The 16,580-nt window shown below is 43.0% G+C and overlaps 1 protein-coding gene across 2 annotated transcripts in view; it reads right to left on the bottom strand.

Annotated features, from left to right (window-relative positions):
• CAAP1 (caspase activity and apoptosis inhibitor 1) overlaps positions 1 to 11,528 on the bottom strand; it is a 32,138-nt gene extending 20,610 nt beyond the window's left edge. Inside the window, exons 1-4 of one of the 2 annotated variants that reach the window (XM_039543091.1) lie at positions 11,228 to 11,528; positions 9,077 to 9,277; positions 6,493 to 6,577; positions 4,563 to 4,641 (exon numbers count right to left, since the gene is read on the bottom strand). In XM_039543091.1, coding sequence (XP_039399025.1) covers positions 4,563 to 4,641; positions 6,493 to 6,577; positions 9,077 to 9,277; positions 11,228 to 11,359 — 497 coding nt within the window. In that variant the 5' untranslated portion in view covers positions 11,360 to 11,528. The remainder of the gene's footprint in view (positions 1 to 4,562; positions 4,642 to 6,492; positions 6,578 to 9,076; positions 9,278 to 11,227) is intronic. The other variant, XM_039543092.1, reaches the window with a different exon arrangement.
• Positions 11,529 to 16,580: the final 5,052 nt, after the last annotated feature.

Consider the following 16,580-nt stretch of genomic DNA (forward strand, 5'->3'; position numbering starts at 1 on the left):
TGCCCTACAGCAATGGAATCTACCCGGACAAGGACGATGCCATAAACTGATAGCTAACTCCAACTTGTACAAAATGTAGCAGTGCACCTCGTTGGCAGGAGGGAGGGTGGAATATTAAGTGGGAAGCTGTCTATGAAATGCTGGATTCCCCCCTACAGTTACGAGGTATGCTAGGAAGCTGTTCAAAGGCAATAAGTAACTTGTATCAGAAAAGGGATGTTATCTAATATAGACTGAGGTTGAGCCTGTGGTTGTTTTTTGCATAACTTGTACATGTTTGCTTTCCCTTCCTATTTCATCTTTGAATCTGTGTTTTTTCTAGTAAATAAACCTTTTGTTTATTTTTACTCCAAGTAAGTCTCTGTTGTGCAACCAGTGTGGAGAGCCAAAGTAAGTTGGTATCTAGGGGCTGATTTCACACCTTTGGGGGTGACAAACCAGGGGGAACAGCCCAAGTGTCTGTTAGTTAAGAACTCAGGGAGGATGGATTTGGGGAGACTCAGGACAGGAAGGTCTGTTGATGTCACCCTGCAAGGAGTAAGTAGGCTAGGGGAAGTTGAGACCTTGTGCTCGTGGGTAGGCGCCTCGTGTCAGAGATCCGAGCCATAGCAGTACAGTGTTATGGCACCTGAAGATTACAGAGCAGATGACAACCTCTTACTGGTCTGTGAGATCCCTAAAACATCAACATAAGGCAGCACATCCATTAGAAAAAAAAAAAAGATAAAAATCCAAAAGAAATATAAATCCACATGAAAGGAAGAACCACATGTGACAAATCTTAGACATGATGTTTAACGCACATGTCAAGGTTCCTTCCCCACTCTGAACTTTAGGGTACAGATGTGGGGACCTGCATGAACACCTCTAAGCTTAAACTACCAGCATACATCTGGTCTCGCTGCCACCATCCAGATTTCTGAGTTACCTGGAAAACTCTTTCCCCCCCAAAACCTTCCCCTCTCTGGGTAGCCTTGAGAGACTCCTCCACCAAGTCCCTGGTGAACACTGATCTAAATCCCTTGGATCTTAAAACAAAGAAAAATCAATCCGGTTCTTAAAAAGAAGGCTTTTAATTAAAGAAAAAAAAATCATCTCTGTAAAATCAGGATGGAAAATAACTTTACAGGGTAATCAGATTCATAGAGCCCAGAAAAACCCCCTCTAGCCTTAGGTTCAAAGTTACAGCAAACAGAGGTAAATCCTCTCAGCAAAAAGGAACATTTACAAGTTGAGAAAACAAAGATAAAACTAACACGCCTTGCCTGGCTGTTACTTACAAGTTTAAAACATGAGAGACTGATTCAGACAGATTTGGAGAGCCTGGATTGATGTCTGGTCCCTCTTAGTCCCAAGAGCGAACAACCCCCAAAACAAACAGCACAAACAAAAGCCTTCCCCCCACCAAGATTTGAAAGCATCTTGTCCCTTTATTGGTCCTTTGGGTCAGGTGTCAGCCAGGTTCCCTGAGCTTCTTAACCCTTTACAGGTAAAAAGATTTAGGTGTCTCTGCCCATGATGCCATGATGATGGGTGCAGTATAAGAACCTGAATAGAATACCAGTGAACAGATAACAGGTGCTAATAGTGCTGCTCATATCTGATGTGACTAGCAGTACCTGTGTCCCAAATGGTATAGTTCAGCGTCCTATCCTAGGGGGATAAAGACTAGCTGAGGATAATATGTCTGGGTGCAGTCCTGTATCTGGAAGCAAAATATGTTAAAACAAAAATAAATCTTCCAACTGTTAAGCTTCCTAAACAAAACCAAAGGAAAACTGCACCCATGAGAATAAAGTGACCAAAAGCCTATAAGCAGTTACTGATTAAAAGCAAACATGTTACACTGAATATTTCCACAGCAATGAAAAAAACCACACAATTACAGTTCTCACAGCAAAGATAACTTGACTGCATTACACACATAGAATATATATGATTATTAGATAGTGGTATCCAGTATATTGTCCCCCTCCCCCATCTATCAACACATAGTGATACATCAAGGAATAGCTTGAGACACCTACTCTGGGCACACTCAGAGAAGGCAATTCAGAAAGAACATTGTTTGGAAGGCCTCCAGGCTTCTACAAGATGTCGTGAGACCACCACCTGGGTCCTCTGCAGCCCCCTGATGCCCAGGAAAAAAGTATTCTTACAATTCCCCAGAACATATTACAGGACTAAACTGGAGAATCGGTACCTGCTGAAGGAAAATAGTCCCCCACTTTGTTTTCCTGACAAGCAGCTGAAGAACTCACTTCCCAACCTCAGTACAAGGAAGAAACAGCTAGCCAGCTTTATAGACAAATACTAGTTGACTGGCTCCCTCAATTAACTGTACCTAATTTAGCAAAAACCTTGGAATGTCCCAAATCCTTTGGCTTAATGGTGTTGTATGGTAGAATAGCAGCAAAGAAGCGAACAGTGTTGCAAATATCAGATCTTTAATATACTATTTACATGTTAAGAAGCTCTGAAGCTACGGAACAGATCGTTAACCCCGGGACTGCCAGCCCAGATGCCCTGCCGGATCAGGCCCCACTGCCCAGCCCTGGGCCTCACCGACCAGCGGGATAGGCCATCGCGGCTTAATCGGTTAACCATTAAAACATTTTAAATGGTATTTACATCCCTAGAAGCCAGAGGTATCTGCTACTCGACACTGCATGCCCAGCTTCTGTTTTTGACCCTCCTCCTCAGAAACTTATTACAGTGTTGCTGCTGCTACTCATAGCTTTGTCTGTCAGAGCAGAGTTGAAACTAGCAAGATTCTTGTCAGTTTCACTGCTCCCCACAGGATTCTGCATCCCCACAGTGAAAACTGACAAGACTCTGCTGGAATATTCTTGCGCTCTCTCTCATCGTTTTGTCAAACTACTGCAGAATAAAAATTGGCCAGTGTCTTCAGCCTTCAGAAGATTGCACTATGGTGATCTGATTTATATTTGGCTCAAGTCTGGAAGGTTATCTTCACAACCATAAGGGCTGAAGAATCCCTTTCTTTTAAATTTGAAGTTTAGATTCTGCAGAGGTTAATAGGGGTATTCCCCTGAGAAAGCTTCCTATGCTCTACGAGCAAATGGATTTTGCAATCCCTTCAGATATATACTAGTTAAAAACGACAAAAAAAAAATCTTTTTTCCCCTTCATTTTTTTTTAACTGTTTTATTCACTAAGTGACGACACAATTTTCCTCTTAGTTTTTTCCCCTAAAGTCACTATTTTATTTGCATATAAATACAATTTTTATTCAATTTATTTTGGCTGGAAGTCATGACTACCTGCTTCAAACACTAGTTTTGAAACATCTATAAACTACAGAACTACAATCCTGAATCTTGACAGAACTGATTCAGCCCTTATCTTTCTGAGATGGAGTTCTGTACACTTCACTGTCTATTAGCTCAAACCTTAAAAACAGGGGTCCTACCACATCGCCCCGCAGCCATTAAAATCTTATAGCACTTTTTATAAGCATAGGATAATCCCTCAGTATTCTTGGCCAACAGGATTCCCTCTTCACCCTAATGAACATTTCACTGTTAGCTAGTTTTCCAATGGTGGATGAAGGGACAAAAGAGACAGCCTGACATATCTAGGACCTGATGCTTCAAAGTGCTTAGCTCACTGACTCCCATAAAAGTAGGAGGCACTCAGCACATCACAAAGGGTGATCAGCACCTCAGGATCAGGCTCAGAATTTGTAAAGGGCTTCAAGATTCATATAGGATGAAAGTGATATATTTTCCCAGCTTTACTTTTGCACACATAAGTATTAATGAGTATTAATGTTAACTGCAACACATGCATAGATGAAAATATTCCCCTAAATCAGAATTCTTTATAATGCATCTTAAATATACAAAGCAGCACAAAGCATACAAAAAAACCCCACTAAGCTCTTACAACAAACACTAAGTAGTCTGATAACGGGTCTCATACAACTTCTGCAAAAAGGATGAAAAGTATTTCTATTCTAATCTATTCTCTTTAGCCCTGATTCCACAATTAGACCAGTGCAGGCGGACTTTGATGACTGGACAGCGCCACAGTAAGGCGGTGCATGGGTTCAAGGGTCCATCTGTGTGAATAAGATTGCAGAATCAGGGCTTAAGTGCTCATGCAATTCCCCTGCAAGATCTCTGTAGTTAATTTCTTCGTTAATTGGCAATTGAGTAGAATTTTTGCACACCGTGATCATCATCCAGTAAAGTATATACTGTTTAGTGTCACACTAAGGCTAAACTTTCTTTTTATTAAATGAACAATGCAATGGTTTGGTTTTGGTAAGACTCATTTATGGAAAGTGAGGGGCTAACAATTGTGAGGATCTGTCAAAGGATTTACGATACAACTTTGTCTTCAATGCAGATAAAGTGTTAGTATGGGTTTGCAGAGTTGGACCCTAACAATATCACTCATATTGGCTTCAACTGGATTAGCCATTTGAGTAAGGGTCTGAGAGGGTACTGGGGCCTTTGGTGCTACTGTGAACCAAGGTAGAGGAAAGCAAAACCTCTTTAAAGGTTTTTTTTTTTTGGGGGGGGGGGTTTACTCACTGACTGATTGATTCAACTCCGCTCTTATTTCCACCACGGTCTGCATCTTCATCAGTATCAGAGTCAGCACCAGTCTCACCTTGATGTATAAAATTTCAGCATATGAGATTATACCCAAATGTTGCTTCCTACCTGCTTGGAGTTATCTGCAAAACTTAATTTTACCCAAAGTCAACAGTGTAGTTTTTCCAGTTGAAGGTGTTCTAAAATTACATTTACCCAAAAGAAAAAGCAATTTCTGAAACTGCTGCTGCCCACAGGCTGAGACTAGTTTGAACTATCCTTTGATTATCCATTAACGTATATGAAAATCCAGCTGGTTAAGGGCAATTCCAGCTTTGTTACTGTACTAAGTCTAAAGGGCAATGAAAGGCAGAGAATCAATTCGAGGTTCTCTGCATCACATAAGCCCCACAATGAGCTACACAAGAGGGGTTATAGGTAGAACACCCACTCAGAGGACCTCTGCATCTCCTGCAATCAAATGGGAGTTCAACATTGGCACAGAAAAGTTAGCAATAAACAAGCCAATATTGAAGGGAATTTGACAGACAGACCAGAGAAGGTACCACTGGGTCTGAGCTAAGTATTATCTGTGAATATATGGATCTACTAGCTGAGAGTCCCCTAGTAGGGAGTGCAAAAGAGGCTGCAGACACTATTTCAGCTCATGGGTTTGAATGCAGCCACAGAGCAGCTACACATCAACCTTGGGGCCTGTCATGCAGCATACCCATATGAAACTCAATTACAACACACTAAACTGTGGCTTGCACCAAGTGCTTGTACAAGAAAATATGACACCGCATTACTTCCCAGCCCAAGCTACATACGAGTGTCACAGCAGGGGACAGAATAGCCTACATGGGACTGCTACATACCTTCATGCATTGGGTGGGGGATTAGGTAGAACTATGACTCTATCCCAATGCATCAATCAGCACAGCTTAGCTCGTACAACAGCGTATGTAATCTGCTACTCATACATGACAACAGCAAATTATTTCCCTCTGTAGCACATGGGGATCCAAGGAAAGAAGTGTGTCTGTTAACAGTCAATTCCCTTCGTGGTCTGTTCCTGGGACAGCAACATACTGCCCTTTGCTATGGGCTGAGAGAAGGTTCTCATTCTAACCCTATGACTTTATACAACATCCATGAATTTTGCTTTAGTAGAACAACAGTCTAGAGCTGATCAGAAAAAGGGATGTTTTCCTGCAGAAAATTTAGATTAAAATTTAAAAAAAATCCATTTTTCTTTAAAAAATTTCCATGGAAAAATTATACTTTTTTTGAAAGTCTGATAACTGAAAACTTTAGGGTGAAAAATTTCTATTGAGAAAAATCAAAATTAAATATTTTGTTTTGGATCAGTTCAACTTTAAAATATGTTCATACAGGAAAATCGCAGGGGCTCAGGAGGTGGCACTTTAATGTCAAATCAACTCAAAAGAAAAAACATGTCAATCTGAAAGTGTCAAAACATTATACTTTTGGGACTTTTTTTGGACAAAAAGCAGTTTTCCACAGAAAGACACTTTGCATGAAAAAAGTTTGTTTTGTCAAAAACCCTATTTTACATCAAAAATTTGTTTAAACAAAGTTTTTGAGCAACCCTAGATATATCACAGCAGATGACATTGGATAACCACATTTTTCTATCAACAGGTATTAACTTAAGAGCTATTGTCTTATTACATATATTTTGGTTTAAGTATGTAGAAAAATATATTTAGCCAGATAATTTTAACTTTTTAAAGTACTAGAAGCTTATTCCTTTCAAGTTATTTATTTTAAGAAATTTCTGAGGATGCAGTGGTTTGATATACAGAAAAGACCTATCTTTAAGGTAGATTCCTTTAACTGGGCACTGTTGTACCATTAAAGATCAAAATCTGTAGAATTTACCATAGGAGAAAATAGTTCTTACCTTCAAGAATCTTCAGGAGTTTTTTCTCAGATAGAAGTTCTAACTGATCCAGGCAAAGCCTTTTGATTTCCTCCATGGAACAATTCTAAGAAGACCGAGGCAATAAATTAAAACAAAAAATCCACATTCATAATCCACATATCTGAGAAGCATATATGCAAACCACAATCAACCCTCCACGCCTATCAAATATTAAGTAACTGTTGTCTTTAGAATGAAAGAATCTGAAATCATTGAGAGATGCAGATGAATCAATTCTGAAAAAACCAATACTTTCTCTTTGTCCCACCTCAAAGGACTTTTGAATTCTTGCCGAGACCGGATGATCTTCTCTATCCTCTCTGGTACAGACAGCCACCTTTGGAAGATGAACTGCAAATATAACATGAATGTTCCAACCATTTCAGCTCTACCTGCTGCATGTTCTCATTAACCAAACTAGCAGGGATTATGTACATCACTCAAAGTTTCAGTTCCTCTCGTACAGTTCATGCAACATCCAGCTCAGACAGCAGCTCCTTTTTTGCTGTGATGCACCTTCCTGAGATGTCACAGCCATCAGATAACTACAAAGGAGCAATATGACAGCTTGGGTGTGTGTGTGTGTTCAAAGTTAAATATTTAATAATAAAAAAATAAAAACTGACAAAATATAAAGATACAATTTCTGAAAAACTACACAATATTAAGTGTCTGTTACCTAATTCTCCTGTAGATTCTATGGTGGCTGTGACATCTGAACAAAGTGCAAGCTACTGAGTCATTATAGAGGAGAAGCTGGTAATATGAGCCTTGAGCATAAACGATGCTTACTCCACAGGCTCTGCCCCTAACTAGTAGCTGAACCACAAAGAAGTTTAAATTAGTGCCAATAGAGCTGCACCTTCTAGCTCAGGCAGTAAAGTCTTATGCTCAGAGGTCCTGGGTTCAATTCCTGTTGCCAGTGACCCAGGGGCATCAAGTTATGTAAGCAAGATACGATGACATGGATCTGAAAAGTGAGTTAAAAAGAAGAGGATATAGGTAAAATGTATTTAACACTCTTCATGGGTAGTTAAATGAAGCATTTAGTCCATATTACTGAAGTGCATGGAATTTCTAGCTCTTCTGTGTTTCTGAATGCTAGCTACCATATTTCCTGATAAGGATAAAAGTCCCTTTAGAATAATCTTTATTATTTTCAATCACAGATTATTAGAACTGCAGGCACAGCACAGGCTTACACACAGTTTTGTTATAGTACTTCAGTCCCTGTGGCAACAAACAGCCCTGCAAGGATGACATGAGGTTTATAAAGGTAATAATTGGAGATATACCAATCTCCTAGAACTGGAAGGGACCTTGAAAGGTCATTGAGTCCAGCCCCCTGCCTTCACTAGCAGGACCAATTTTTGCCCCAGATCCCTAAGTGGCCTCCTCAAGGATTGAACTCACAACCCTGGGTTTAGCAGGCCAATGCTTAAACCACTGAGCTATCCCTCCCCCCCAAGGTTTGTGTTTTTGTGTCTGCTTATCCTTTTGTTTTAAGCTCATTACCTTAATCTTGCTCAATACTTCAGACTGGAAAGCTGTTACTTTAACCTTTTTAGGTCACATTAGAAGATGCACACTCCCAGAATAATAATGTTGTTTTTTAAAGGAAACGTACTATCAAACCCTTGACTAATCTAACCCTACATGACAACCTTAGAATTGAAATGTCTGTTTTCTTCAGCAGAGGCTGCTAGTCTTATCAAATTGTATGTTTTTATTTTCTTTAGTTATAGTTTAGGAATAACATTCCTCCAGAGTGAACATTCCAAATTCATTTTCACTTGTGACCTATAGGACTGGAGCTCAAGCAGATGACAAACCAGGCACTCATTCTTACAGAATGTTCTAATAATAAATTAGAGTCAGGTCTTACTGTAACAGCTGTGGTATGACAAAATTATGCTCTATTACTGTTTGTTTTCCTTCCATACCATAGAAGAGCTTAATATCATATTACAGAGAAAGAGGAAAACATTTAAATAGTTTTAGAAATATAAAAATCAAGTCTCATTATCAGTCAGCTCAATTTTAAGAAGTCTATACACAAAGCAGCTCTTCAATCCAACTATGAAATGCTGTCATTTCTATATATCACAGTGATGAGCATGGTATCAATACTTAAAAAATATGAAGTACAGCAATGTCTTAACAATGCATAGAAATACTACGCAACAGTTTAAGACATGAAGTGAATACCACATCAAATTGGAATTCTAGGAGGAATTTAGCAGAACAGAATAAAATTAGTGCATTTGACTAATTTAATTTATTGGCGTTAACATGCCCATCCCTCTTAGAAATATTGCATAGGATCTTTAAATGACAAGTTTCATGTCTAAACTTTGTGAAGATTCTGCATAAGAGTGAAAAAAAATAAAAACAGAGGACTGCATCCTAGTGGAAAATTATTAAATTTAAAATTTCATATAACTGTTGCACAAAAGGTATGTACGTTGCTGTAATATACATGTTGGAAATCCACTGGACTGACCTCAGGCAAACAGAGCTGTTCAGCCCTGCATGTACTGAAGAGTTAAGTATATTTCAATACCTTCAAAACATCTGGCAGCATTTTCTGCAGTTTCTTCTCCCCTATGACACAGAAGCACTGATGAAGCATTTCTTTTTTGTCTGCAATGTAGAAACTAACTGGTTTTAGTGACACACTGAGGTCTAGTCCACCTTCTTCTATGTCGCTGTGCTCTTCAGCTAACTCCTCTTTTTCTGCAGATGGCACAGTACATTTTATTTCCTAAAATTAAAAGATATTAAAACGCTTGGAAAAATAAAATTAATGGAAATTGTCTCTTTAATAAGTCAAGAAAGGAGGAAAGATTTTACAACAGTGTCTGCCTCAACAATACAGTTCTTACTATAAAATGTTTAAAAGAATATTACAAATGAACATCTTGTATTTCTGGAATGTTACGAACATTTAAGTGCTTTATATTGTAAGATTGTGAAAGTTACATGAATGCTCTTCAAATGTGTAGGCCAAACATTAATATCCCTCTAAAAGAGATGGTTATTTTGGCTCATCCTAGCAGTTTGAAAGACCATAAAGCAAAGAGCTACTTTGCCACATAATCTGAATAATATATTTGGAAAAAAACAATAAAACTTTGCCCACATGGCTATAACTGGACTGCTGTATTCCCTGAAATTAATGGAAAACAAAGGGAGAGATGTTTGGCAGCACAAAAAACAAGTCTGACCTAAAGTATCAGGGGGTAGCCGTGTTAGTCTGGACTCTTTGCTGCTTTTACAAGTCTGATGTAGTTAATCACAATTAGGGTATGGCTACACTTGCAGCCGTACAGCGCTGCCGCGGGAGCGCTTTGAGGTGCGAGTGCGGTCGCGGCGCCAGCGCTGGGAGAGAGCTCCCTCAGCGCTGCACGTACTCCACCTCCCCGTGGGGATTAGCTCCCAGCGCTGGGGCAGTGTTTACACTGGCACTTTACAGCGCTGTAACTTGTAACAAGTGTTTTTTCACACCCCTGAGCGAGAAAGTTGCAGCGCTGTAAAGCGCCAGTGTAGCCAAGGTCTTAGCCTTTGTAAGACTACTGCTAATGACAAATGTCTTGCTGAAACACAAAGCTTGTGCATAGGATTTTGAGGGCCACGTTTTTGTTTTTTTTTTAAGAAAGGGTGGAGTAAATGTTATGACAAGAACATGTATTGGGCAGAGGGATGGGGTAAAGGAAAGGCTTAGAGATTCCCCCAGAAATTTCTTTTCATGTAGCCCTCCTTACCATCAAACATTAAAAATTAGCTAGTAAGCATGAAACTGCTTTCCTAGACTGCAAATCTGTAGATACTAATATACACATTTTGGTCACCTCTAAAACTTGTCCCCCACCAATTTCCCATGGGAAAAGTTGTGCAGCTCACCAATACTCAGATTAGCACCACACGGTTTCTGCACTTTATCCCTTCAGCAGGTTTCTGTCTGTTTGCCTTTTCTCTATTCTACATTTGTCTCGGTTCCCTTCTATTTTCGTGTTGTGTGTGAAACGCTTCTGAGCTTGAGGCAGGAGTTATTTTTCCTGACTCGAAGGAGTCATGCTCTTTTTGAATCCAGCACTTCACAGTGGCTGTAACAAGGAACTGTCTGCAGGTGCACTAAAGGGAACGGACTCACGTAGCTGTCACAGATCCAGCACTGCAAGAGGAGCTGGCAAGGTAGGGCCACCCCACAGGGAGTGGGAGCAATGCTACCCTGGCGCTATGGGGCTGACCTGGGCAGCGCAGAGAAAGGCGGGAGCAGATCCATGCCGGGAGGGGGGTGGGATCCAAGCCCAGCTCTCGCTCAGTTGCTTTCCTGAGACGGGCCGTTTCCCCTTGTTGCCGTGGGTCGGGCTTTAGCGGAGGCCCGTCGGGGAGCCGTTTCCATGCCGCGCGGGTTGGGCTGGGCTGGGCTGGAGGACGGGGGGCGCCTTCCTTGGCAGTGTCCCGCCGGGTGGGCGCTCGGCTCTAGCCCACGCAGGAGTGAGGCGGGGCAGCCCCGCCGCCCGTGTCACGCAGGGGCTCAGGCTAGTCGATCCCACCGGGTCCTTCTGGCCTCGGGCTCCGTGAAGCGGACTGGGCACCCACCCAGCCGGCCCCGGCTCAGCACCACCGGCCCCGCCTCCCCCCTCGGGAGCACCGCCGCTTCCGCTCGCCCGGCCAGGCCCCAGCCCCGGGCCACGCTGCGGGACGTTACCTCCAAGAGGCTGTAGCTGGACTCGGTACTTCGCCGCTTCCCCTCCGTGCTCCCCGCGCCCGAGCCCCCGTCTAGGCCGCTGGAACGGGAGCGGCGCCGCTTCTTCTCCTTGGCGGATTTGCGGCCCGGCATCGGCCCGGCCTCACGGCGGTTGGCGCCGCGTCCCGTCCCCCACCAACGGTCACATTCCACCCCCTGCGAGGCGCCGACAGAACATTTTTCACAACGCGCGCGCCGCCGCCGCCCACCCGCAGACGTCGCGGGTTGATTCCATCACCACGACAACGGGCTCCTGGCGGCTCTGTGGTGACGTCAGAGCCGGGGCATGTGGACTTCCGGCGCTTAGTGGTGGGGAGAGTTCCGCTACAAGTACTTCCGGTGGGGGGGGGGGAACTGCCGGGTGTTCCTCCCGTGACCTGCCTGCCGCGAGGAGCCCTGGTCAAGGCTGCCCAGCATTTCCCCCGGGAGCTGCTGCAGGCTTCCCGCGAGCCGCCCGCTCCCTGGCACAGGGCAGAGCGTGACCAGAGGCTGCTCTGGGGCGTAGCACGTTAGACAGAATCATAGACTATCAGGGTTGGCAGGGACCTCAGGAGGGCATCTAGTCCAACCCCCTGCTCAAAGCAGGACCAAACCCAGATAGATTTTAACCCCAGTTCCCTAAATGCCCCCTTCCCCCAGGTTTGAACTCACAACACTAGGTTTAGCAGGCTAGTGCTCAAATGTGAAGTGGGGCTATCAAGCACCAAAGAGAAGCCCTCCCAGGCCAAAGGTCGGTGTGGAAGCCAGCATCCGCTGAAGGAGAGTGGCGGGAAGCTAGGGGAGTTGTTAGTAGCAGCAGAGATGGCATGGGGGAAGTATTCTGGGATTTGAGTATTTGTCAGAGCAGTAGGGTGCACGCTCACATATCCTTCTGGCTGTCCGACTGCTAGACCTGCTTGTTTCCCAGCAGCATTTTCCTTCTTACTTTAATAAGGAAGTTAGGTCCAGCTGCCTCAGTGAGCATCTTTCCACCTTCTTTTAGTGAAGATGCAGTTGACTTTGTAGCCTGACAAATAGCAGCTTAAGTCAAATTCTGTGCAACTGTATTGTTTGGTGCTTCTTTATTGTGCTCCAGAGATACCAGAGACCTGAGTTGCCATAAGGTCAAGGGAACCACTGCAAAGGGCAGAGATGGATGGGGAAATGTTCCTTAATCAATTATATGGAAACTGGAACAATTTCAGAATAATCATCTAGGGTGCCTGATAAGGTTCTGACTTTCCTGGCAAAGCAGCATGTTGAGGCAGCCTGCATGGGTAATGTTAGGTGAAGGAGAGAAACTCCACAGATGAACAACAATCAGATATCTGATAATTGAATGTACTATTTGCATATTTATAACTTTTCTCTCTGTGGAGCAGTCTTCAAAAAAAAAAATCTCAGGTGGAATAAGCACTTTACCTGGATGTTTTTATAAGAAAACAGTTAATATTGACATGTAAATGATTATGATTAATGTAGGATAAATATGAAATTAACATTAAATTTAGCTTAAGTTTGGTAAAGGAAATGTGTGTTTGTAAAGAAAGGCCCTGACTAGTAAGAAGAAGGATGACCTTGAAAATAATGAGTAAAGCCGGAAGGAATTAAGTAGACAGGGTGTCTGGTTCAAAGAATAACTAATGAGATAAGGGGAAGTTGCTAAAAAGCCCTCTGACTGCTAAGGGTGGCTGCATATGGTTTTAAATAAGACAAAAGGAGTATGTCTTAAAAGGAGCCAGTATAAAACTTCCCACCCCAAATACTAGTGTTGTCTTAAAAATAAAGTCTATGTAAACCAAGGTACAATGGAAAAATTGTTGGTCAGCAAGAAGGAGAGAAGGAAAGGCCTGGGAAGAAAAAAGGTTGTAAATCTTATCTACCTTAAAAGTGGAACTAACGGTGACCTGTCTCAAATTGGTTTTTAGCTGAAGTCAGGAATTGGCAGTGATATCATTTGTTTGTTAAAGGGTATACAAAATTCAGAAGCAGAGGGGTCTTTGTCAGAGCCTACCTTACTGTGAGCACCCAGAATGAGATGGTTTTCCCTAGGTCTGGCCTATTTGTAAGTGTCTTGATCACGTTCTTATCACTTTGTTGTTGGGTGTAGTGACTCTTATTTTTAGGCTGTAAGGCAACTGTATAATTGAGCAATTGTATAAAATACCACTTGGCCTTGGGCTTAATAAAGGAAGTTATGGTTAAAATAGTGGCTGGTGGTCTATATTTCTCATATTAATAAGTCCAACAATTAGGCTTTAGAGTTAACACTCAATCAAAATAAATACAGCAGTTCACACAATGTGCTATTATTTCAATGTCTGGGTCCAGATAACATTGCACTGGTACACATTTTCAAGCTTATCTTTGCAACCAGAAAAGTTAGAAACACTCAATCTCTCCCCAGGAAAGTATAAATTCGATAGAATGCAAATATCAAAAATGCACAAATTCTAAATTCTACATAACAATGGCCATCTAGTACAGTAGCCTGTCTTCTGACAATGGCCAATGCCAGATGTATCAAAGGGAATGAACAGAACAGGGCATCTATCAAGAGATCCATCCCGTCATCCAATCCCAACATCTGGCAGTCAGAGGCTTAGGGACACCCAGAGCATGTTGTTGCTTGCATCCCTGACCATCATGGCTAATAACTAGGGCCTTACCAAATTCATGGTCCATTTTGGTCAATTTCACAGTTATAGGTTTTTAAAAATAATAAGTTTAATGATTTATTTAAATCTGAAATTTCAGTGTTGTAATTGTATGGGTTCTGACCCAAAAAGGAGTTGGGGGGCGGTCACACGGTTGTTGTGGGGTGGGGGGGGAGGGTTGCAGTACTGCTACCTTTACTTCTGCTGGCAGCGGCGCTGCCTTCAGAGCTGGGCAGCTGGAGAATGGTGGCTGCTGGCCAGGAGCCCAGCTCTGAAGGCAGAGCCGCCGCCAGCAGCGGCGCAGAAGTATGGCATGGTATGGTATTGCCACTCTTACTTATGCACTGCTGCCTGCAGAGCTGGGCCCTCAGTCAGCAGCTGCCACTCTGGCCGCCTAGCTCTGAAGGCAGCAGCACAGAAGTAAGAGTGACATGGTATGGTATTGCCACCCTTACTTCTGCACTGCTGCTGGCAGGATGCTACCTTCAGAGCTGGGCACACGGCTAACAGCCGCTGCTCTCTGACTATGCAACACAGAAGTAAGGGTGGCAATATTGTGACCCCCCCCTTTAAAACTCCCTTTTGGGTCAGGACCCCCAATTTGAGAAACGCTGGTCTCCCCTGGTTAAATCTGTATAGTATAGGGTAAAAGCACACAAGACCAGATTTCATGGTCTGTGACATGTTTTTCATGGCCATGAATTTGGTAGGGCCCTACCAATAACCACTGATGGACTTCCATGAATTTATCTAGTTTTTTTAAATCCAGTTAGTTTGGGCCTTCACAACATCCCCTGGCAACAAGTTTCACAGGTGGATTGTACAGTGTGAAGATGTACTTCTTTTTGTTTGCTTTAAAGCTGCTGCCTATTAATTTCATTAGATAACTCCAGATTCTTGTGTTAGATGAAGGGGGAAAAAACACTTCGCTATTCACTTTATCCACACCATTCATCATTTTATAGACCTCTATCATACCTGCCATCAGTCATCTTTTCTAAGTTGAATAGTCCCAATCTTTGTAATCTATCCTTTTATGGAAGCTGTTCCATACCCTTAATTTTTTTGTTGCCCTGAAAATATAGAACTTGGATTTCTAGCAGTCCTGCATATCATCTTGTTGCTGAGTGTTTTCTTTTTGTAATGTTTAATAAGTAACCAAATCCTTGTAGAATGGGAAACTACCACTGACTTCATTTAGTTTTTGGTTTAGTATGATTGTTAGGTTTTCTTATTTTAGAGAAAGAACTTATAATTAAGATTTTGTCACAATTATTTTTAGTAAAAGTCACAGGCAATGAACAAAAATTCACAGGAGTTTGTGAGCGGTCTGTGACTTTTACTAAAAATAACCAGGGGCCAAAGCTAGATTGGGGGGGGGGGGGAAATGACAGCTGGAGTCCCATGGGGGGAACTGATAGGCCAAGCCCCAGCGCCATAGCGGGAGGGCACATAGCCCTGGCTCCACCAGCCACAGCAGGGGAGGGATGCACAGCTGCAGGGCAGGGGCACACAGTCCCAGCTCCAATCCTAGCCACAGGTGCACTGCCCTGAGCACAGATAAAGGAGGCATATGGCCCTGGGAAGCTGCGAGGGGAGTGCACAGCCCCAGGGAACTACAGATTGCTCAGCCTCACCTCAGTCCCCAGAAAAATCATGGAGCAGGTCCTCAAGGAATCCATTTTGAAGCACTTGGAAGAGAGGAAGGTGATCAGAAACAGTCAACATGGATTCACCAAGGGCAGCCACGGGGCAGGGGCACGCAGCCCCAGCTGTGGGGCAGTGCGCATGGTCCCGGCCATGGCGCAGGGGCACGCGGCCCTGGCTCCAGGCCCAGCTGCAGGGCAGGGGAGCGCATGGTCCGAGTTCCAACCCCAGGTGCTGGGCAGTGGGACAAAGCCCTGCCTCTAGCCCTGGCTTCAGCCGCTGAGAGCTGAAGCCAAAGAAGTCACGGAGGTCGGATAAAGTTACGGAATCTGTGACTAAATCTTATCCTTACTCATAGTATGCAGCAATATATAGGATGAAGCTGTCCTGACTGAGTCAGTGCCTGAGTTGATGAGATGACACTAACAAAGAGAGAGGCCTGGTGACATTTAGTGAGGCTCAGTGCAGTTGGAGCCAAGATGCAGTCGACTGTTCAAAATCTTTACAAGAGAGATCCTTACAGATTACCTTATCAAATTATTATGGTTTATAGGAGAAATAGCTCCTGTACAATTATTCTATTATGAAAAGGGATTCTATAGAACAACACTGCAAAGTTCCCATCAAGGTTTATTTCTAAGTTTAGATTTCCCTCTCTTTCAACCTAAACAGCATGGCTGACTGGTTTATCCGGCATCTGGCTGAAATTGGCATGGATGAGAGTCAACTGTCTCATAACAGGTTTCAGAGGGTTAGCCCTGTTAGTCTGTATCAGCAAAAACAATGAGGACTCCTTGTGGCACCTTAGAGCCTAACAAATTTATTTAGGCATAAGCTTTTGTGGGCTATAACCCACTTCATCCGATGCATGGAGGGAAAAGATACAGTAGGCGGGTATAAATATACAGCACCATGAAAAGATGGGAGTTGCCTTACCGTGTGTGTGGAGGGGTGTCAATGCTAACTAGGCCAATTCAGTCAGGGTGGATATGACCCATTCCCAACAGACTTTTCCAACACCTTCTTAGCAA

Source organism: Mauremys reevesii, linkage group 6 (assembly GCF_016161935.1).
Source record: "Mauremys reevesii isolate NIE-2019 linkage group 6, ASM1616193v1, whole genome shotgun sequence".
Lineage (NCBI taxonomy): Eukaryota > Metazoa > Chordata > Testudines > Geoemydidae > Mauremys > Mauremys reevesii.